The sequence below is a fragment of the Cordyceps militaris genome (genome assembly GCF_000225605.1).
Source record: "Cordyceps militaris CM01 unplaced genomic scaffold CCM_S00001, whole genome shotgun sequence".
Taxonomy (NCBI): domain Eukaryota; kingdom Fungi; phylum Ascomycota; class Sordariomycetes; order Hypocreales; family Cordycipitaceae; genus Cordyceps; species Cordyceps militaris.
In genome coordinates this window covers 2364480-2386613 of record NW_006271969.1, presented here as the reverse complement: position 1 = coordinate 2386613, position 22134 = coordinate 2364480, and the positions used below count along the sequence as shown (strand labels likewise).

Below are 22134 nucleotides of genomic sequence, written 5' to 3'. Positions count from 1 at the left end.
ACTGAGCAATTGGAGCAATTGGCAGTTGGGGGTTTGTCGCCGAGACTACATATATACTTGGCTGTCTCCTAAGGTCCAATTTAGTTGATAAAGAAGGAACGAAACGAAAAAGTGCGATCTGAAGAAAGCCAACTAACTACATTACATGTCGGGAACTTGGTCCCACCAGTTTACCGCGGTCCGCCGTTGCACTACTGGTCTGAAAGGATAGCTGGAGTCATTATGAGCCATATTACCGGCTATAAATGAATTGAATAAAAGGCAGTACTAATTTTCGCCTTGGTATAGTTAGCTACGCCAAGGGATCCTAGATCGGAGTGATACGATGAGCCAGCTCGAGTTTTCAATGCCTGTTATGTACTTTTTACCTAATAAAGACAATGAGCATGGCCAAGTGAGAGGGCGGTAGTAATATGGAGCCGATGGGCCTGGGCGCCACTGCGCAAACTGTAATCGTGTAATAATTAGAAGACAAGACTGCATTTTGCGTGCGGGGCAACGGTAAGTCTACGTACCTCGCGGGTACCGCCGGTCGGAGGCCATCGGCCTCCCATTTCTTAAAAACAGTCCCAGCGCGCCTGACACGGCAGTCTTCCCAGCCGCTTGTATCTGGCTTCGATTTCCCCCTCCGCCTACCCCGTGCCGTCACTGGAATCATACATTTGTCGCATCGAATCGTTGTCGAGTGCTGTGCCACTGCCCCGACGACAGCCAGTAGAGTCTACCGACCCAACCTCGCGTGCTGGACTACATCCCTGACCACGGCCGAAACATTTCCGCGCACATTCGCCAAAATGTCGATACCTAGTATTCGTGGCACTTCCTTTGCCCTTCGCGGCGCCTCGCGGCCAATGGCAGTCTCCGCTACCATGCGCAATATTGCTCGTCGCGCCAACTCGTCCATTGCGCTCGAGAGCCAACAACAGGTATGGAGCTGTTGTGCAGTTTTTACGCTGACTCGGCGTTCATGGTGCTAATACAACATGTCACAGCTCCTCTCTGCCCACCTTTCCAAGGCTGATCCTGCCGTATTTGACATCATTGAAAAGGCTCGTCTTCCAATGCTTGTCTGACTTCGTCTCATCGCGATCTAACAACTCTGCAGGAGAAAAACCGCCAGAAGCACTTCATAAACCTTATCCCTTCCGAGAACTTCACTTCTCAGGCAGTTCTCGATGCGCTCGGTAGTGTCATGCAGAGTAGGCATAACAGTCACCGCTTTCGACCTCAAAGCTAACCACAGATGATTAGACAAGTACTCCGAGGGCTATCCCGGTGCCCGTTACTACGGAGGTAACGAATTCATCGACCAATCTGAGCGACTTTGCCAGCAGCGTGCCCTTGAGGCCTTCAGCCTGGATGCTAGCAATTGGGGTGTGAATGTTCAGCGTAGGTGCCCGCCAGCCAATCCTAACGATCACATACTGATACCCAGCACAGCTCTTTCTGGTGCTCCTGCTAATCTCTACGTCTATTCGGCTCTTATGGACACCCACGACCGTCTTATGGGTCTGGACTTGCCCCATGGTGGCCACTTATCCCATGGCTACCAGACACCCACTAAGAAGATCTCTTCAGTCTCCAAATACTTTGAGACTGTTCCTTATCGCCTAGACGAGAAGACTGGCTTTATTGACTATGAGAAGCTTGAGGAGCTTGCTCTCCTCTACCGCCCCAAGATCATCGTTGCAGGTGCTAGTGCTTACAGTCGCCTGATTGATTACAAGCGCATTCGCGAGATTTGCGACAAGATCAATGCCTACATGCTCGCGGACATGGCTCATATTTCAGGCCTCGTCGCCGCCAAGGTCCTTCCTGGCCCCTTCCAGCATGCTGATATTGTCACCACGACTAGCCATAAGAGTCTGCGCGGTCCTCGTGGCGCTCTCATTTTTTTCCGCAAGGGTGTCAGACGCCAGAACCCAAAGACCAAGACGGATGAAATGTATAACCTTGAAGGTCCCATTAACAACTCCGTCTTTCCCGGACATCAGGGTGGCCCTCATAACCACACTATCACTGCCCTCTCCGTCGCTCTGAAGCAGGCTCAGACTCCCGACTTCCACGCCTATCAGTCTCAGGTCCTTGCCAACGCAAAGGCTTTTGCGAAGCGCCTTGGTGATGACAAGAGCAAGGGCGGGCTTGGATATAGCCTTGTCAGCGGCGGTACTGATAATCACCTGGTTTTAGCTGACCTGAAACCCAATGGTGTTGACGGGGGTCGCGTGGAGCGTATTCTCGAGCTTGTCGGTATTGCTGCCAACAAGAACACTGTTCCTGGCGACCGTTCTGCTCTTGTTCCTGGTGGACTGCGCATGGGTACGCCCGCAATGACCACCCGTGGATTTACTGAGAATGACTTTGTCCGCGTTGCTGACATCGTTGATCGTGCTGTCACCATCGCCGTTCGGCTTGACAAGGTTGTTAGGGCTGCTGCCAAGGAGGCTGGTGAAAAGAGCCCCGGAAAGCTCAAACTCTTCCTCAACCATGTTGGCAACGGCGACACCGACACCGAGATTGTTCAGCTCCGCAGCGAAGTTTCTGACTGGGTCGGCACCTATCCCCTTCCCTGGGACTCCGCCCAGTAAATTATCAGTGTACTATGTTTGAATATATTTTCTTTCTGTCAAGTTCATTAATCTGACGCAGCACTTCAACTATGAACAGAGGTATACGATCGCACCGGTGTGTGATTGAACAACGTGGAATTAACTTTGAACATGCTGAGCTTTGTCTAGTTTCACGATAGTGGTACGCGGGGTAACTCTGATAGCTACATGAAAAAGTTATTGGCCCCTGGGCCCTTAAGCATGATATCTACAGACTTCCAAGCCAGCCATTCACCTGCTGGGAAACTTGTACATTAAAGGAGTTACGGTATTTACGGCATTGCCCTTCATCTAGCGGTGGCTCAGCAATTATATATCCTCTTTTCTTCCATCATGCACAAGATGCACATTGAGTAAAAGCTGCACATTAACGATGCGAACGATTCAACGATCTCTACCACCAGCGTATCAGTTCATTGAGTTTTCTGTAGCTTATCCAATATTTTGACAGTACAGGGTCTTGTCCTCATCATGTCATAATAACTCTCAAGACCTTCCAGCTCAATCAGCACTTCTTTTCCACATCTCTCGACCATCGAGTACAAGACAGGCCAGAGCGCAAAATCTGCCAGGCCCGGTCGACTGCCGCCAATATAATCAGCACCTGATGTACCAGATTCCCATGGTAGTAGCTCGCCTTTCAAAACGATGATCAGCGTTTTGTCGTCTTCAATGGTTCCAATAACCTCGCGCCATGTCTTGAGTAAAGAGAGTGATTTCTGAAATAGAGTAAACTGCTTTGCAAGCTCTCCTGGTGTCATTTCGCTCTTGTTCTTTTGATAGTTGGCGTACAGATAGAGCATTATTGCCAAGTCACCGCTCACTTCAGTCTTGTCGTCGTCATTGTCGACGTATTTGATGAGAACTTCCTCTGCGTCGCTGTGTTTGTTGTTGATAGGCCGGGTTGTAGATTTCTTTGAATGTGTGATACTGCCAGTAGCATACCCAATTTCGTATTCCGCAAGCATCATGCTGATCCTCATATTGATAACAGAGTCTGTTGAGGAGAAGAGCCGGGGGGCGCTACGCAAATGTAAGACATCAAAGCCTTTGCCATAGTGAGCGTCCCAGTCAAAATTGGAAGCATGATTCTCCGTGCCAAAAGCACGAAGCATTTTGATGCTTTCCTCCGTTTGGCCATTGATGACGTTTTCGGCATCATCGAGAGTCTTGGCCGTCGCTCCTTGTCCCCAGATCTTTGTTTCGTCTTGTTTCAAGAATGTACCAATTCGTCTGAATGTCAACGAAATACGGCTCCCTTCGTACGCCAGCTCTTCTGGGGACTTCTCTCGGTCAGCCCTCTTGTCTTGTCGAATGGAGTGAAGCCATTTCATATTGGTCTTCAGTCCCATGCGACAAAGAGAATTATGAGGCAATGGCGCTCGCTGCACCTTTCGGCCGGTGCCGGACACAGGCTGCTCGTCAGTAGAGGGGTCCTTATCCACTCTCTTTGTTCGAAGCACCATTGTCCTTTTGGCGCCGAGGCTCACATTTGCAATGTACGAGCCACGCACAATATCCAAAGTCTTGTCGCTATGCTCGGATATGTAGTCCTTTCCGTCGCGATAGAGCTGTATGAGAACGTGGTTCAATGGATGGCCTAGCTGCCTCTCTGTGACCGCCTTGATTGCCATAACTGTCTGGGAAAATGGTAGCAGCGGCGGCGACTCATCAGATGGATGGCGGTATATTGGGATACTCCCATCGCTGCCAACCTCTCCCTGTACAGCGACTAGGCGAGGCACCTCACCACCCTGGTGCGACATGCGCTGCCATTGAACTTCTTTGCTCAGTACCCCGAAAATTCCATCTTCTAGCTCCGGTGGTAGAAGATCTTCAATCACATCTGTATCTCCTTCGCAGAGGCCACGAAGTTGCTGTCCCTCATGCTGGGAACCACTGAGGTTTGACTTGCCATTCATTGGTGACAACCTTGAAATGTTGTTTCTGATATTATCTCCGGGCGAGGTACTGGCGCGTGTAAGGGTGGATTCATGCTCAGACATCAATACTGCTCCTCCCGGTCCGTCTATATGTCTTGTCAGTTTATGGTTCCAGTAGTTTCCGTGTCTTTCTATTAGCACTTTCGTCGCGTACCTTCTATAGCGCCAGTTTCAGCCGCAACGGGCGTAGTCGCATTTAGTGACAACGCGCGCATGGACTGTGCTATGTTATTGTCATGGCTTGCATGCATGCGGCTGCTGTGAACACCAGGCTGCTTCAGATTTCGCTGTCCATCCTCCACGATTTCGGCTGATGTTGAGACCTCACAGCCGGTCAAGGCTCGAAGCGCTTCTATGGCCTTGATCTGCCTCGTTTCACTGGAGTAACCACAACAGTCATTGCAGAGCGTGATGGTCAACCCGTGCCCAGCTGCATCTACAGTAGTAGCATACACTCCTGCGTTGACCAGAGATCCGCAAACGTAAACTTCCATGGTCATTCTTGCGCGGAGAAGGCGGAGCAAGCCAGTGCCCTCGAAAGCAGAATAATGAGATTTCAATAAGAAAATGTCAGTTTTCTGGGCATCATCTTTCACAATCTGTGGCACTTCAGCTCCAATTTTGGAGGAAAGCGTGCATTTCGCTTTCTCATGGCTCAAAAAGGCATCCGAGCTTGCAATTGGACCGTTTGAGTCTGAGCGTCCAGGTGTCCAGTCTTCCATGTGCTCACCATAGGGAGCCCGTACCTCCTCAAATCTAGAATTCACCCAGACCACATCTCCAATCCGACGAAATGCCTTGGCCAAACGCACTGTCCTGTCGGCAAAGCCCTCGGGGAGAGTTATTGGTAACGATGCATTTGCACCGACAAAATCTTGTTGAAAATCGACAATGACTAGGGCCTTTCGTATTAGTCGCTGTGGCAGGGCTACTTGATCAAACTTGAACATTTTGCTCGCCTTCGAATGGCTTCAAGCTCATGCTGAGTGGTATGTTTTGAGCCAGGTTCATGGCTGTGAACCTTAGCGGGGTTAATGGGGAGGCAGAGGCATCTCCCCGTGTCGTGCAACTGGTTGGTGAGACTCAATTTCACCAAGCCCCGCCGGACTCTCTCTTCACTGTTCCGCCTACAGCTGCAAGGGTCTGTAACTAAAACTTCAACGCTCACAGTACTGGCGCCGAACTCGTCGCCGGGCGCAGTCAGAGCTACAAATATAGTTGGAAGTCTACAAGTGGTGGTGGTAGGCAACTGCCTACCTAGGTAGCCTCACTGTTATCAGAACGTGTCTGTTGCAGACCCAATTCCCAGCGAGACACGAATTATTTCAAACTGTAACGAAAGTTTTGACCGAATAATACGTTAACTTCACTGCAGGCGATGCGGGTGGTGTTGCAGGTAACTGGTACCTATTTACATTTTATTTGACTATCTTATCTATCTTATCTGCTCTATGCAGCTCCACTCGGCCGCGCCACTCGGGTCAAACTCTCCCTCTCATTCTTTTCCTGGGACATATAATAAGGACGGAAGGTTGGTGCTTCAACTGAACAAGTATCGCATCTCCCCTAGCATCTTGCAGACGCGCTGTGCTTCTTTTTCCTTTTGTCTTCCTCATATCAATCAGGATGACCGATAAGCGCGACCCGCCGCCGATGCCCGAGGAAGCCGTCGCGAAGAGGCGGCGCGTCGACGGCAACGACTCCGTCATGGAAGATAGCTTCTCTCCAGGCACAGTGGAGGATGCGCATTTTGACTCCCCCGCCGCAGTCAGCTTTCCCCCGACACAGAACTTTAATGCTCGATGCGGTATACAGCGTTCCATAGCCCTTGTTGCATCGCATCTTGGCTTTGAATCTACCTCTCCCCAAGTGATGGAGAGCTTTACAGGGCTAGTGGAAGCTTGTACGTCCTTTTCGCTTGCGTCTAGATCGTCTGAAGCAATAATTCTTACTCAGAAGTGCAGATCTAGAGTCCATCATCGAAGAAACGAAGCGGCTCGCAATTGCATCGCGACGCGAGCACCCAATACCTTCCGATTTCGAGAATATGCTCAACCGCTACAACCTACCAATATCATCATTAATGCCGCATCTGAGGAGTCCCATTTCTGTCGACCCTATGCCAACATTTCCTTACCACGACAATGCGCATCTGTCGTCCGAGTTTAACCAACTGCCTTTACTTGGCTCTGAGCTAAGTGGTCAGGCGGACAAGGACGCAAAATCATACATCCCGGCATCGTTTCCCGATTTTCCTAGCAAACATACATATAAGTTTACGCCACAAGCTGACATGAGGTCCCGAGACTCCCAGAAGATCCGCGAAGAAGCCGCGTTGAGTGCTCAGCAAGGCGAAGATGCCCTACGGCGACTAGTACGCGCATCAAAGATGCGCAAGCAGAAAGAGGCCAAGACCCTCGTGGAGAGAGACAACCAAGGCAAAGAGCGATTCAGATTATGGGAGTCAACTATGAAGCGATTCATGGGTGGAAATTCGAAGAGCAGCGCCACGGGCCAGGTGGAAATCGCAGATCACAGTATGATTGTGAATGGAGATGTAACATTCTCTCGCAAGGATGTTCCGCGCATAAGTCAACGATCGGCTACCGTTCCTGGGAAGAGCTCTTGACGCTTGACTTCAAACCTGCACTGCTTAATTCTTTTGCCCGGATGCAGGGCTGGTGATATTCCGCACTTACGATACCCCTCATATTCAGACACGTTTTAGCATGGTGTTTTTTTCTTAACAACAATACCACACCCAGTCTGGTTCAACAGTGTGACTGGATCATAATTCGGAGATGCCTTAAGCTGGAAACTTTGGACCTCTCAGGAATACCTAGTACCTATTGGTAGAAACTCGAGCTGTCACCAGGGCCCTACTGTCCAGAGTGATGCTGAGATTGTGGCAGCTTCTGGCCACCAAACATGCCCGCCCATTTTATTAGTGTTTCTAGAAAGATTTGTAACCGGACAGCGACAACGTCAATCACGTCCAGGGCCGCTTTAAAACAGCAAGGCACACCCCCACTCGAAGCCAACTCGCCAAAGTGGGGTGAAGTCTTGCGGCCCTAATTTCGAACCCGCACAAAAAAATTCCTAATTTTAGCCAGGGTGCATTCAGGCAGACTTGACGGGCGTTTTACTGACCAGAAGCCGGCTCTGATCTGAAATCTTTCCAACCTCACACGTCGAACTTTCCACATCGACCCTAGGACCGCTCCAATGGCTGAACAATTGATCCTCAAGGGAACCCTCAAGGGCCACGTACGTTTTTTCTATTGCCCATGCCCGCTCATGCCTCAGAACCTGCCAGCGTGCGGCGCATTCAAGGTGTTCCGTTCCTTAAGAGTTTGCTAATGCTTGTACAGAATGGCTGGGTCACCAGCTTGGCGACTTCCATGGAGAAGTACGAATACCCGACTACTTGCGACAACTAATATATTACCGGCATTCCAACCTGCTAACAGCTCTCTAGCCCCAACATGCTTCTCTCTGGATCCCGAGACAAGACTCTGATCATTTGGAACCTCACCCGTGACGAGACCGAGTACGGTTACCCTAAGCGGTCGCTCCACGGCCACTCCCACATCGTCTCGGACTGCGTATGTTGATTCTTGACCTGTTGAGTTGGGCTCTGGGCACATTTGGCTAATACTCGGACCAGGTTATCTCCTCTGATGGCGCTTATGCTCTCTCTGCCTCTTGGGACAAGACCCTTCGTTTGTGGGAGCTTGCCACCGGCACCACCACTCGCCGCTTCGTTGGCCACACCAACGATGTCCTCTCCGTCTCGTTCTCGGCCGACAACCGTCAGATCGTCTCCGGCTCCCGCGATCGTACCATCAAGCTCTGGAACACCCTCGGCGACTGCAAGTACACCATCTCCGAGAAGGGCCACACTGAGTGGGTTTCTTGCGTCCGCTTCAGCCCCAACCCTCAGAACCCTGTCATTGTTTCCAGTGGCTGGGACAAGCTCGTTAAGGTCAGTGATCTATGCTGTTTGCCGCAACCCAGATACCTCTCCACATGATGTTTGCAAACTCCAAGTATTTGCTACTTCAGAGCCCGTGAGGCCATGAGACTATTTTAACACCTTTGCCCTGATTATGAACGTATCTGTGTTCTTGAAAAACATATACCATCTGCATTTCTCGTATGAGGCCACGAGACTGACTTGACCTCAGGTTTGGGAGCTCTCTTCCTGCAAGCTGCAGACCGACCACATCGGCCATACTGGCTACATCAACACCGTCACCATCTCTCCCGATGGCTCCCTATGTGCTTCCGGTGGCAAGGACGGCACGACGATGCTGTGGGACCTCAACGAGTCCAAGCACCTGTACTCCCTCAACGCCAGCAACGAGATCCACGCCCTCGTCTTCTCCCCCAACCGTTACTGGCTCTGCGCGGCCACCTCCACCAGCATCATCATTTTCGACCTGGAGAAGAAGAGCAAGGTGGATGAGCTCAAGCCTGACTTCACTGAGACCGAAACTGGCAAGAAGAGCAACGATCCGGAGTGCGTCAGCCTTGCCTGGTCCGCTGACGGTCAGACTCTGTTCGCTGGTTACACCGACAACGTCATTCGCGCCTGGGGCGTCATGTCCCGGGCATAGATGGTTCCCGACGATGTTTTAACGACGAGTATGTGAGGTGAAATGGCAAATCGGTAGATCCTGGTGGGCGTCAAATGGTTGTGCTCCTCGGTTTTGTCTTTATCGATGCACAGAAAATGGTGGCGAGGAAACAATGTGACAAGGCAGAACACCTTGTTCGTTGTAAGAAGTATGTAAAGAGGGCATTGCACATTACGCTTCCTTCTTGCAATAAAAAAAAGATATTTCAAATGTTCATTCCCCAGGCATCGTACAGTACAGTATCAGTAAGCCAGAAGCATGTAACAAGTTAGCAGAGGGAGGGGTTCCGTTTTAAAGAGTTAGTCTAAGCTAGTAAACACGGCCTATCTAATACGAGGTGTCCTCGGGCATGTATGCCTGCTGATTGATCCGGCAGTCAGCAGACTCGCGATCAACTCGCTCGGCGGCAGACCCGCGAGCTAGGCAGATGATACATGAAAGTAATGTATAGTGCTCTCGGTGTAAAGAATGACACATCTGCGATGTTGAACAGTACACCCCCGAGGCATATTTTATTGCAGCATTTACATAAAAGGGGGGAGAGAGAATGGATAGCCCGCGTTCTTGAAGCGGAAGACGCTCAAGAGGAAGCTATACATTAGAAACAAGACCGCGCCCCAGATAAGGACAGCAACTTGTTGAGTCTTCGCATCAGTCATGCGTGGCACTTTTACGGCGAGAGTGATGGTGCAGAAAGAGAGTAAACCGTCTGTAGCATGCATTAGCGCGTCAGAATAAGAGCACCATTTCTGATCCCATTCACTCACAGATGGCTGCAATGATTTGCGTTTCAAGGCCGAACTGATTTTGGAAACCGCCAGCGAAGTACGATATTCCACCTTTGCCGTCCCCGGCAATGTATGGGACCTTGCGGATATGGTTGAACATGTGGCCACTCGTGAAGAGGAGAACAGACACTAGGCTGATGGACGCCCAGATGTTTCGGTTCTGGATAATTGGTAGAATATAGGGAGAAGCAGTGGCCAAGGCAGTTCCCACTCCCAGCAAAATCGTGATTCCAGTCGCCCAGCGCATGTAGTTGAAAGGTCGTTTGACGGGGGGTGTCGGTCGGCCGTCCATATGTCGCGAAAGCCAGGCTTGAATACTCTCAGCTCCAGCAGCACTATAGTTTGTTAGATGTCAAAATTATACATCAGATAACAGATAGCTTACCCTGTTGTAAAGTCGTATCGAATTGGCTCGGAGGAAGACGCCGCGTGGGGACCTTCGGTAGGAGGGAACAGCAGCACGACGGGGGCAGTTTGAAGGCCAAGCTTCACCAGTGTTAGCTACATGTAGAATTGATCGATGGCTGTCAAGACTAACCGATGCAAAAACATCCTTGCCTTTTTCAAAATCCAAGGACCCAAAGAGCAGTCTAGATTCTCCGACCTTGTCACCCTTGAGCCAGCTTTTGGCTACCAAGTCCCATTCGGGCTGAAATTCGCGGCAAAGCTGGCATCCGAATCGCGCATCGAGGGCCGTGAGCAGAACAGCCGCGGTGTAGTCGCGCGGAGACGATGTCAATGACTTGTATGAAGTCTCCTTCAGCTGGAGTGAAGGGGAGATTTTCGACAGCTGATGGAATTCACTGAATCGTTCCTCGGATGACTTCTTTTCAGCAGTGGAGAATCCTATGAAGAGGCATGCGCCTAGCAGAGACGACAGGGTACGCATTATGGTTGATGTTGGCCGAACAAACAGGTACATTCAGGTTTTCGAGATCAGTTGAAGTTTAGGTGGCCTTGCTGGACTGCTTACCTAAAGACGGAGCTCCAAGCTTGTTGACCCACGCATGGACTAACTAGCCCGAATAGAGTCCCCATGTTTATTTGTATTGAGACGCAACAACGCGATGTGATTCACTCATAGTACTAACTCAGGCGCAAAAAACACATTGAACGCTCTTCTTTTCAATTCAAAATCTTTCAAGTGCCCATATAGCCTCATAGCGGCGCACTGTTAAGCATCTCATCCCAGCATCCGATAATCACAGTGCACCCGTCTTTGCAAGAAAAGTCGATGAGGAAAATGGCTACGGCCACGAGTGAGGTAAGCAGCCACGGCTTAAATAACTCTCAGTCTGCTAATTCTTCAAAGCGCATGTCACGCATTCATCAGCTATATCACAAATATCAACAAGGTCTTCATTCAGTCGAGTTGATCAATCGTGACGAAGCTGAGCGCAGACTTTCTCTGGAAGCGCTTGCTCTACGTGATGCGAAGGCTGCCCTGGAGGATTTAGCATCCGAAAAGGAGCTTCGTACTCTATTTCTTGAAGAAAGTGTAGAGGCGCTGAGAACGGAGCTGCTAGAGACCAAGCGACAGTCATCTGAACAGGAATCGAGGCTGCGACAGCAGCGGGATGAAATCCAGTCTCTCAAGGTAAGATACATATGTAAATGGGTGCGCTTACTGTCAAGAATTCTAATGCGTTATAGATCGACGTAGAATACTTAAACAGCTCCGCTGAGGCGTCAAATGGCGCTCTACAAGACAAGGCGACACTTACACGCGAACTTGAAAGTCTTCGCCCGCAATTGGACCAACTCAAGTCACAGCTTGCCTCGCACCAGGCGGTCGTTGCCTCGAATGGAGACTTGCAACGCCAAGTCAGCACACTGGAAGTCCAACTAGAGAACGAAAAACGCTTAACGGCCCGTTCCCAGAAAACGGACGAGAAGGGCGCCATATCAGATCTCCGGTTCAAGCTGCAACAGTGCGAAGCCAAGTTCAATACAGAAAGACAGGAAAAGGAAAACTTGAAAAGGGAGCTCACAGACTCTCGTGCCGACACGGACCTACACAAAGAGCGGTGTGGGGTCATGAAAATCAAACTCAAAGAGTTGCAGAGCGCCTTCAAAGACGCGCAAGCAGACCTGCAGAAAAATCGGCGCGAGCTCTCCATAATTAGGAAGACACCTGTGAATATCATCGAAGAACCTCAGTCAAAATCGCCAAAGTTTAAGCGAGCGCGGGTATCAGTTGAATCTCAAAGTTCTGCGGTCGACACGGCATTGGACAATGTCGATACACAAACCTCTGGAGACCAGAATATTTCAGAAACTCGACAGCAGCGACGGCGGGGGGCAGACCATGCTCTGGTAGGCGAAAAGTCCAACTTTTCAATAACTCCTTTCTTAAATAAGTCCCGCGGTGCCACAGATTACGCGGAACTTGATTCAGACAAATTTGCTTCCGGAGTTGATTCGGAAGACAGTCCGAGGCAACCGCACGCAAGAAAGAGAAAGACTTCTCGAGTAAAGTCTCCAGCCAAAGCTCAGCACCCTACACCAAAAGGCCGAAAACTCTCGACTTCATTAATAAAAGATAACGCTGGGGCCAGCACTCTCTCGAGTAGACCCCTTTTGAATGAGTCCAATACGTTGGCAAGATTCGCCACGAGCAAACGAGCACGTCTCCTGAAGGTTACTGACGCGATACTGGCCAACGACTATGAAGCAGACCCAGTTTCAGAAACTGCATGTCAGAATCCAGAGCTGAAGCCCGATGCACTTTCTACTCAAGGCGATGGACCAGAAGACCAAGGGGCAGAAGCAGAAGGACAGAAGAAAAAGCGCAAGTTACTAGGTGGGAGAGTTCGTACCATGTTCGACGATGATGAGGTGGAAACCAATGACGACCCCAGCACTCTGCTGAGGGGTGCGTCTGCTAAAAGAGCCCGGGCACAACTCCGCGGCGTTGCGAATGCTTTCGCTGGTCCGGGCAGCACATTTTCTCCCCTCAAAAAGGAAAGAAGAGGTGTGAACGCAAGCTTTATTGGGTAGAACTGTCTCTCGGACAAGCTTCGTGCAAATGAAAACATGGTGGCATACTTTTATTATTAGCGTGATGTTCCGACAGCTTCACAAACTCAAATTTATTTAATACTCCCTTGCTGCCACACTGTGCGTGCAAGACATTGAAATTGTGGTCGTCGTGGCTGGCGCTCGTTCTCGGCCTTGAATTCACCTGCCTTGTACATAACTACCGAGTGGGGTTTCAGCGTCCGGGGTCTCAGGGTCAAAACTTCACCGTTACAACTGACCAGCCATTCGCTCTGATGTTGCCTATATCGTTATGAATCTAACGTGTGGACCAACGTGTCATTCCAACGTGCTCAGACGCCCCTTCCTATGGACACCACGCATACTTATTTCTCTTCGCTTCTCGTCGTCCAACTCCAGATGGAAGCAACGACAGGGAAATGATGCGTACGCACGCGAAGCGAAAGTCCAGGGTCTCAAAAGCCGCGCAGCATTTAAACTCATGGAGGTAAATTCATCCTATCGATCCAAAAAAGAAATATCAATATCTTGACCATGAGCGACTAGATTGACGCGAAATATCGCCTTTTCAAACCAAGCAGCGTCGTGGTAGACTTGGTAAGCATTCAAGCACGGAGAAGAGCAATTGGCTGATACATGGCAGGGTTTCGCCCCAGGCAGCTGGTCTCAAGTAAGTTGTCACAAAAAGGAACAACCAGCATAACTACTAAGTGAAAAGGTTGCAATAGATCGAACTCGCCCCGGCGGCAAAGTAATTGGCATCGACCTCATCCCGGCTGAACCACCAAAAGGTGTCGCGACCTTTCAGGGGGATTTTCTTTCACTAGGAGTTCAGAAAATGGTAAAGGATTTCATACGCGAAACTATACAAGACCCCCCAAAACGACATGGAGGTGAAGCAGCTATGCACGGCAGCCTTGCCATGGATCAACAAGGCTGTGTGGATGTTGGGCGGCTCACCGCGGCATCCGTGGCAGAGGACGAGAAAATGCAAGTGGTGGATGTGAGTCTAGCGACCCAGGAATAGTTCGTTGACATGTGGAACTAACGGTGCTGCAGATTGTATTAAGTGATATGTCAGCATCCTGAGGCGCTTCACTGTGAACATCTGGAGTAACCCATACCGTGCAGGCTGATGAACACGAGCGGCGTGGCATTTCGCGATCATGCCGGCAGCATGGTGAGTGCATTCACTTACGCCGGCCAAAATAGCCGCACATCTTAACAGGGCTCTTATGATTAGGATCTCTGCTACGCAGCATTACATTTTGCTGAAGAAACGCTTAAAACTGGTGGCCATTTTGTCTGCAAATTCTATCAGGGCGCCGAGGATAAGCTACTAGAGCAGAGACTCAAGGGGAGCTTCTCTAGAGTGCACAGGGAAAAGCCCGGGTCCTCACGCACTGCAAGTGCCTCATTTCCCAAATGGACACAACCAAAGCTAATACTATAGCAGGAAAGCAAGGAGGCCTTCTTCGTTGCATTGCGACGCAAGGCATCAAGTGCGTAAAAAAACGTTACACAACTGTCACATCATCCAGCATGTGTAAGCCTCCGTCTTCCCAAATCGCCTCAAAAAGCAGCACGTATATAGTTGAACTGAGAAGAGAGCCATATTCGTCGTGTTTTGAGGTCATAATTTTTTGTATTTGATACCGAGGCACGCCCAGCCCAATCCATGCAAAATACATCGGCGAGGCCAATTTATTATTAGCCTTAAACGCCAAGCTAGCGCCACACACCAAATCCTGACATTTTCTCCATTTTCTCCCGGGTCTAAACTTAGACCTTGAAGCCGCGAGAGCGTCTGCGACCACGGGCACGCTCGAACTTGCGGCCCTTTGAGACGACGTGAGGCTTCTACGGGGGAGTTAGCATCTGTTGATATGGAAGTCATGCATAGCAGTTTGCACGTACCTTGCCCTTGTGGGGACCGAAACCGAAGTGTTTGAACGCCTCGCGGCTGTTTTTTGGGCCGCGGAGGATCAGCGTGTTGCTGCCCGTAGGCGCACGGAGAGCAAGCTGGTCCAGGGTGATGGCATCACCACCAGCAGCGACAATGCGAGCACGGGCGGTAGCGGTGAAGCGGAGGGCAGCGACGGTCACCTTGGGGAAGGTGAGCAGTCGGTTGTCGTCAGTGATGGTGCCGACCACGACAACAGTGCGCTTCTCGCCCTCCTTGTTGATGTTGCCAACAATGCGCGACAGAGAGACGGGGGGGCGGTTGATCTTGGACATGAAAAGACGGCGAAGAACAACCTTGTTGAAGGAAGAGTCGGTACGACCTGAGCTTTGTTAGTATTCGGGGATCGTTTCGCCGTGGTTCAGAGCGGAAACGTACGGGCAAGGAAGCGGTAAAGCTTTACCAAGAGCTTGAGATAGACATTGTCGCTCTTGGGCGCCTTGCGGTGCGTCGACTTGACGTGGTGGCGGTCGAGATCAATACCTACAAGATGAAGCAATCGTCAGCCCAAAATCCTTGTATGCTCATGCAGGTTCTCAGTCTTCCGAAGAAGAGGAACGCCATGCCCGCAGAAAGAAGGCAAGAGACTTCTTTCCACTCGCATACGGAGGCTGTGTTTCGATGCTTCACGTACCCATTTTGTCGGTTGTTTCGTTGAGCGTTAGTGAAGAAAAACCCCGATTGTGATGGTTGGCGAGAGCGAATTTCGAGGAGCCAGTCTCTGGCTTTTCTGAGTGGGCCCCGGATCTCCAACGTGCAGGCGGTGTGCTACGGCAGTTAGGGCATTCTGCTGCTAGCAGCGATTTGCCTCGGCCACCTACTCATGTACCTAGGTATCTTAAAAGGTAGGTAGGTACTATATACACAAGGTAGGCCTATCTTTTTAAAGGGCTTATATTTAATAGATCATTTTCCCCTATTATAACGCTATTAGGCTACTATTATATATTAAAACCCATTTTTAGGGGAAAATTATATGTTGAATGGAAAACGTGGCTAGTGCCTTATTAAAAAACAGCCCTCACGCGCGTAGGTACCTAGATATATACATATGTATTGTCCCCCATGCATAGCGATATCTTGGTAGTTTTGCACAATAGTGTCCGCCTATTCAAGCGCTCTGCGACCCATCTCTGATGCTATCTATATTTCTATGCGCAACCTCCGATACACCTTTCTAGTAGGTAGACTATAAATGAACGCTGTGGCTCACGCAGATGAAGAACAAAGGGAAACTGCCTCTGGAAACTCTCACCACCCTGGTTTTTATACACGCACTATTGCGATATCTCACTGGATTCTGGCTTCAGACTTGCTACGAAGTCGCGAGTGACTTCGAAGCTGAGCCAACTAGACGCCATACTCGGCGCGACTTTCAGTAGGTTAGGCACAATACCCTTGTAAAGGCCCTTGACTCCTTCTTGAGCCACGATGACTTTCACGGCGTCAGGGAGCGACTTATACTTATAGCCCATTCCAGACATGGTATTGATCTGAAATCGCCGGCGTAGGACGTCACTAGTTGATCACGTTAACACTCCCTTCGTATCGAAACAAAGAGTCGGCCATAGCTTACAATGGATACGTGCAAGTCTGGGCCACAGCTCCGGAGATGGCGCCAGCTAACAGTTTGCGGGCCGCGTTGGGGTTTTGTTCGCCGTCCGGTGTTAAGTACTTTCTGACGGATTCATAAACCATAAAGTTAAGTCCGACCTAGGATATATTAGTTTCACTGTAGACTTGCGTAGTCACGGCTTTCTCACATATGGTGCCACGCCAGCCACAGTTGGAACAAGTCCACGATACAGGGCTGCTATACCGCCTTCACTCCGGTACATCGAAACCATTGTTGACCACATACCGGGCAGCTTCTGTGGACGGTTACCCAACTCAGCAAAGCTTGCCGATTGGATGGACAAACGAGTTCTAACAATGTCAAGTGGGTATGTTAGGAAAACTGACGTTATGCCGGCAAGTCCGCCACAGACTAAGCGCGTCACGGCAGCCAGTTCAGCTCCAGGCGTTGTCTCGAATATGTGCTAGTTCCCGAAGTCAGTAAGGATGCGTTTCGGCAATGATTATCTTGTCTTGCATACTCGCTTGTAAAAGTTGTAGCTGCTGAATTGTACAGCAGAGTAGGGCACGATACGGATGCAGTTTGTTCCGTTTCCTCTCATGAACCCTCTCCATCCTTCTTCCCGCCACATTTTAGCCAGCGCTTGGCTGACTGACATTTTATATGCATCTCGTCCAACACTCTGTACCTGCATAAGAATCTTGAGGCGTTCGAGGGGGGAGACGACGGTCCTAGAAACTGCGCCAGCGACGCCGCCTCCGCAGAACGCCGCAGCAATTGGCTGAGAGAGCCATTCACGGATCCCTCTAAATTGTACATCAGCCGGCCCTGGAGGCTTCGTCGCATCAGAGAGGGGCTAATGTATGTTAGCGACTGGTGCTTGCTGTCGTGAGAGTGATTGTTCAGATCAATTGGTGTCATACACTTGACATTTTAGCAAATTATTGCCTCAAAGTAACTCCGGGGTCTCTTTCGTGGATTTTAAGCGCATCCAGGCGCAAGTCTCCAGTACGCGCCAACGATTCCTGACTGCCACCGTTCTGTACTTAGCGTCGTTTATCCGGCACGCATTCGCTTCGGTATCGCCTTGCAAAGAAATATTCCAAAGTGTAATTCGCCTGGTTTCGTCGCACGTAGGGAATGTCGCGCAGAGCCACTGGTTGTTGTCCTGGCCAGGACCTAGGTCAGCGCGGAACGTAGCTACGTCGATTTCCCCTGGCCCGGCAGACGAGCAGCCGTGCAAGAGGCAGTAGCAGGACGCTGTTGAGTATCGTCAATAGGGGATCGAATGCAGTTGCAGTAGGATTTTTGGTTGGTCTCAAACAATACGTGGGAGGAAGTGCTCGGGTCAGGCCGGCAGGAGAAGAGCTTTTTTTTTCATGTAGTGAGTCTCCTCGGGTTATTATCGGCCACGACACTACATACCTCTAGTAGGGAGTACTAGTTAATAATATAAGGTAGTAGTAGTAGTAGGTAGGTAGGTACTAGTAGGTACGAAATAACTGGGCGGGCAAGGAGGCACTGAAAAGCTGGGGCCCCTCTACAGAGTGGTACGGTACATTGCTTTCCCTGCCATTCTCCAAACAGCTGGTGTCACAAGTTTAGAAAATATAGATAATCGGCACATATGATTCCGGATGTAACAAATTCTTACATTTTGACCTATATAATCAGGTTCCACGGAGCCAGTTTAACAAAAAAAAAACCTGGACAGCAAAGTGGTAACGGCAATTGGCAGACTTCTAAAGTCTCTCAATAGCCACATCTCTACGTAATACACGGTTTATGCTCTCAAATAAAAACGCACCATTGAGTGCATGACTTGGCTGTTCGCCTCGTAAAATGCACAACAGCTGGGTGATACTTGACCGGGCATCTCCAAGGCTTCGATGGGACGACTGGACAATTACTCGGCCACATCAAGGTCTTCAGGTGCTGGGGGAGGACTCTCAACAGCTGCATCAAGTCAGATTAAGTCAACGGCGAATTGCTGTTCTCGATTCGCCACTTACGCTTTCTCTCGTCGCCATTAGCGCCGTTTTCTCTTCTGTCGCGGTCATCACGATCGTCACGGTCGTCACGATCATCGCGGTCGTCTTTAGCGTCACGTTCACGATCCCTACAGCTTCTTGTTAGTGGTCTGTCTCCAAACCCAAAAGATACTCCTGGCACTAACCGGTTATCAGGGCTGCGCGATCTATCGCGATCTCTGCGGCTGTCGCGATCGTAGTCACGGTCCCGATCACGGCGGTCTTCCTTGCGAGGAGATTGGTCCCGAGTGCTCCGTCTAGGTGAGGGAGATCTGCCACGTCGGGGAGAGCGAGCAGCGCGGCGGTCACGATCGCGACCAGATTCGAAACGCCAAGAAGCAGATGGGGGAGTCCTTGCCCACTACGAAAGTTAGCAATGTGGACCACAAGGAAATGGCCAGGTTGGAATACCTCGATCTTCAGAGCGTCGTCGCGGCCGATGCGCTTGTTGTGCATCTCATGGTAAGCGTCATCTGCATCCCGACGATCCTCATACTCGACGAAAGCAAAGCTATCAACCATTAGTTTCAGTCGCCCCAGCATGTCTTCAAATCAAACTCACAGTCTGCTTGAAGTAGATCGCGGCGCAGGAATATCGCACCGAACGAGGCGGCCGTAGCTTTTCAGATGTCAAGTTAGCAAATGCTCGTTGAACTTGGGAAAGGATTTCCCGAGAAGCCCGTTCAACTCAATGAGTTCAAGGAGTAGCGCACTCCATTGAACATGGATTATGGATGGAGACCTCCCAATATGATGGAAACCACTAAGCCGAGGGCGCGCAGTGACGCGTGGTAAATGGGTAATCAGGGTCTGACGATCGTGAGGGCACGAGATGCGCGGGGGCGGCGCCAACGCGGGTAGAGGAGTCGCTCGTGCAGAGCGATCGATGATTCGTGGGTAAATCTCATATCCGACGGGGAGAGGACGCGTGTATGGATGCGGATGAGGGCGGCGAGGGCGAGGGCGAGGGCGAGGGCGAGGGCGAGGGCGAGGGCGAGAGCGTAGTTGACATACCGTTCGAACTCGTATGCGAGGTCGCGAGCGCGGGTGCCGTGGCTAAAACCGGTCACATACAAGGTTTGGCTGCCGCGAGACATAGTTGAATAGTTTAATGCAGCTTATCTCGAAAGAGTTGACAACGTGTGATGCAACGGTGGAACGAATAACTTATTTGCCTTGAACATGCGACATGTCGACTGGAAAGATTTCGAATGCGCCAGATCGAATATGTGGGGCAATTAGGTAATCCTCCCTTGCAAATTGCCAACGTCATAGCTAGAATTCAACTGCGGAGTACATAGCCATCTCCATCTAGACTCAGCAAGCCATGGCGAGCAACCAGGTCTATGGGCAGACATTGATCTCTCTAGTGTTTATATTACAATAAATATATTCGCATCTTCTTTATTCGAACGGCTTCGTTAAGCCACAATTTTTTCTTGGGCCGCCAGCACAGCGTTCATTGCGTGCACAGCAGCGCATGGCCATGCTATGCTTCAGCAGCCCCATCGCCACGACTTTCAGCGAAATTACGTGCCTTCGTGTATTTGTGGCAAGCTTTTCGCCACAAATATAATTCAAGTGGTCGGACGGTATATTTTGTGAAACAAACTATCCTGTCATAGGAAGTCAACCTTGATCTGGCCGCCTGTTGTGACATTAAGTAGCTGTTGTTGAGCACGACAGTAGAGAACAGAACCAACGTCAAGATCATCGGGTGAAGAAAGTCGACACATCTGCGAGCAAACAAAACCTTATACATGCCTCATTGGCAACGTTGGAAGCTTTAGGATGCATTCAGTGGTATCCTCTGAGTTAACGCCACATTGCATTGATGATTCGATTCTATCATCAGAAACGCAAAGTGAAGAAGACTACGATGAAAATGTCCGTCCAAGCATCATATCTGCGCTCGATTCCGACGTACGTCAGAGAATCGAGCAAAATAAGCGCCTGACAGGGCTGCAAATTGCTCCAACGGTGGCTTCAAATCTGGCTGTCAATGGCCTCGAACTCAATTACGAATCTCATACCAAGGCTTCTGCGAGCAAATCAACGGATCAGCGACCGGAACAGCGCCCGAAATTCAAAGCACTTGTCTTCTCACGACAAGTATCAACATTTGACGCCCAAAGTGAAGCCGCAAACAGTCCGTTCCACGGCTTCTATAATCTTTTCTGGCTATCTGTTGCGCTTCTTATTTGCAAAATATCGGCAAACAACTGGCGGACCTACGGAAATCTTCTGGGTCCCAGTGATATTTTGAAGACTATGTTTCATAGAGACGGTGCGTGAATGCCACTAGGTGAAACTGACAGTTCTGTTTTAACACCCTTCAGTCATTGTCTTGCTACTATCTGACGGATTCATGTGCGCCTTGACAGCAGTCACTTGGCTTCAACAAAAACTCATCCTGGTCAAAATCGTGAACTGGGACCGAGAGGGTTGGATAATGCAACATGTAAGACAGTCGTTTCATTTATTCAACGTGGACTGACTGGCCTTTAAGATTTGGCAAGCTCTTTTTATAGCCGGAGCAGTCAAGTGGACTGTCTACAGAGATTGGCCGTGGACGCACACAGTGTTCTTCGTTTTGCATTCTCTCGTTATGCTTATGAAACAGCATTCATACGCATCGTACAATGGCCATCTGTCAACTCAGTACCACAGACGACAGTTGCTACTCAGCAAGCTCAAGAAATTAGAGTTTATTGACTGCGCAGAAGACTTATCCGCTAACTCAACCGTCTCCGAAGGTTTGTTCACGCCTTCCGGTACTTCCTTGCATACCAGTCGCCATTTCAATGGCATCTCATCAGGTTCTGAGCTCACTTCCGTTGATCTGGACAGTATTATACAGATCATTGATGCCTCCGAAACTCTGGGTCAACAGCAGGTATCTCTGTTTGAAAGAGCTATCAAGGACGAGGTTGATACACTTGGCAAGGATCTTAGAGGGACAACGAGCGACTCTTCAAAGGCGTACCCTCACAATCTCACCTTCTTAGGTCACTACGGATGGATTCCTCTCCCTACGGTGGTTTATGAACTCGAATACCCTCGACTTGAGAAGATCAACTGGGGTTATGTGGCTGAGAAAGTCTCTGCGATGATCGGTATCATCTTTGTGATGATTCAAGTTTCTCAGTACTACATATGTATGTTTACAGCCAACGCAATCAGTATTCTCCTTCACTAACGCAGAAACAAAAGACCCTGTCGTGCTAGTAACGATTGAAATGCGAGAAGAAAGTATGCCTCTGCTTGCGAGGCTTCGCGAATTCCCGTGGTTGCTCGGCGATCTGCTTTTTCCATTTATGATGGAGTATCTGGTACGCGCTTGGCCTTTCAAAATCCCCTTATCTTTACTAACATTTCAGCTTACATGGTATTTGATATGGGAAACTGTTCTCAACATCTTGGCGGAGTTGACCTACTTTGCGGACCGGCACTTCTACGACGCTTGGTGGAACAGTGGTAATCAAAAGCTCACTACCTGGCTGTTTTCGCTTCTTGGGCTAAAATGTATTGCAGTATCCTGGGACCAGTTCGCACGAGACTGGAATCGCCCAGTTCACGTCTTTC

At 49.9% G+C, this 22134-nt stretch overlaps 5 protein-coding genes across 5 annotated transcripts; 3 read left to right on the top strand and 2 right to left on the bottom strand.

Annotated features, from left to right (window-relative positions):
- Positions 1 to 794: 794 nt before the first annotated feature.
- Positions 795 to 2588, top strand: CCM_00764 (serine hydroxymethyltransferase; the record flags this gene model as incomplete). The annotated part of the gene is made up of 4 exons (XM_006665923.1): positions 795 to 926; positions 1106 to 1199; positions 1252 to 1389; positions 1441 to 2588. 4 exons carry the CDS (start codon positions 795 to 797, stop codon positions 2586 to 2588), a joined length of 1512 nt encoding a protein of 503 aa, XP_006665986.1.
- Positions 2589 to 3022: 434 nt separating this feature from the next.
- Positions 3023 to 5502, bottom strand: CCM_00763 (isochorismatase family protein family; the record flags this gene model as incomplete). Its single annotated transcript, XM_006665922.1, has 2 exons — positions 3023 to 4638; positions 4707 to 5502. The coding sequence occupies 2 exons, from the start codon at positions 5500 to 5502 to the stop codon at positions 3023 to 3025; spliced, it is 2412 nt and encodes an 803-aa protein (XP_006665985.1).
- A 676-nt stretch (positions 5503 to 6178) lies between these two features.
- Positions 6179 to 7181, top strand: CCM_00762 (bromodomain associated domain protein; the record flags this gene model as incomplete). The annotated part of the gene is made up of 2 exons (XM_006665921.1): positions 6179 to 6455; positions 6517 to 7181. The coding sequence occupies 2 exons, from the start codon at positions 6179 to 6181 to the stop codon at positions 7179 to 7181; spliced, it is 942 nt and encodes a 313-aa protein (XP_006665984.1).
- A 596-nt stretch (positions 7182 to 7777) lies between these two features.
- On the top strand, positions 7778 to 9171 carry CCM_00761 (guanine nucleotide-binding protein beta subunit-like protein; the record flags this gene model as incomplete). Its single annotated transcript, XM_006665920.1, has 5 exons — positions 7778 to 7819; positions 7924 to 7961; positions 8031 to 8157; positions 8220 to 8537; positions 8740 to 9171. 5 exons carry the CDS (start codon positions 7778 to 7780, stop codon positions 9169 to 9171), a joined length of 957 nt encoding a protein of 318 aa, XP_006665983.1.
- A 9254-nt stretch (positions 9172 to 18425) lies between these two features.
- Positions 18426 to 19646, bottom strand: CCM_00760 (uncharacterized protein; the record flags this gene model as incomplete). Its single annotated transcript, XM_006665919.1, has 5 exons — positions 18426 to 18475; positions 18532 to 18638; positions 18696 to 18910; positions 19112 to 19168; positions 19365 to 19646. The coding sequence occupies 5 exons, from the start codon at positions 19644 to 19646 to the stop codon at positions 18426 to 18428; spliced, it is 711 nt and encodes a 236-aa protein (XP_006665982.1).
- Between the last annotated feature and the right edge of the window lie 2488 nt (positions 19647 to 22134).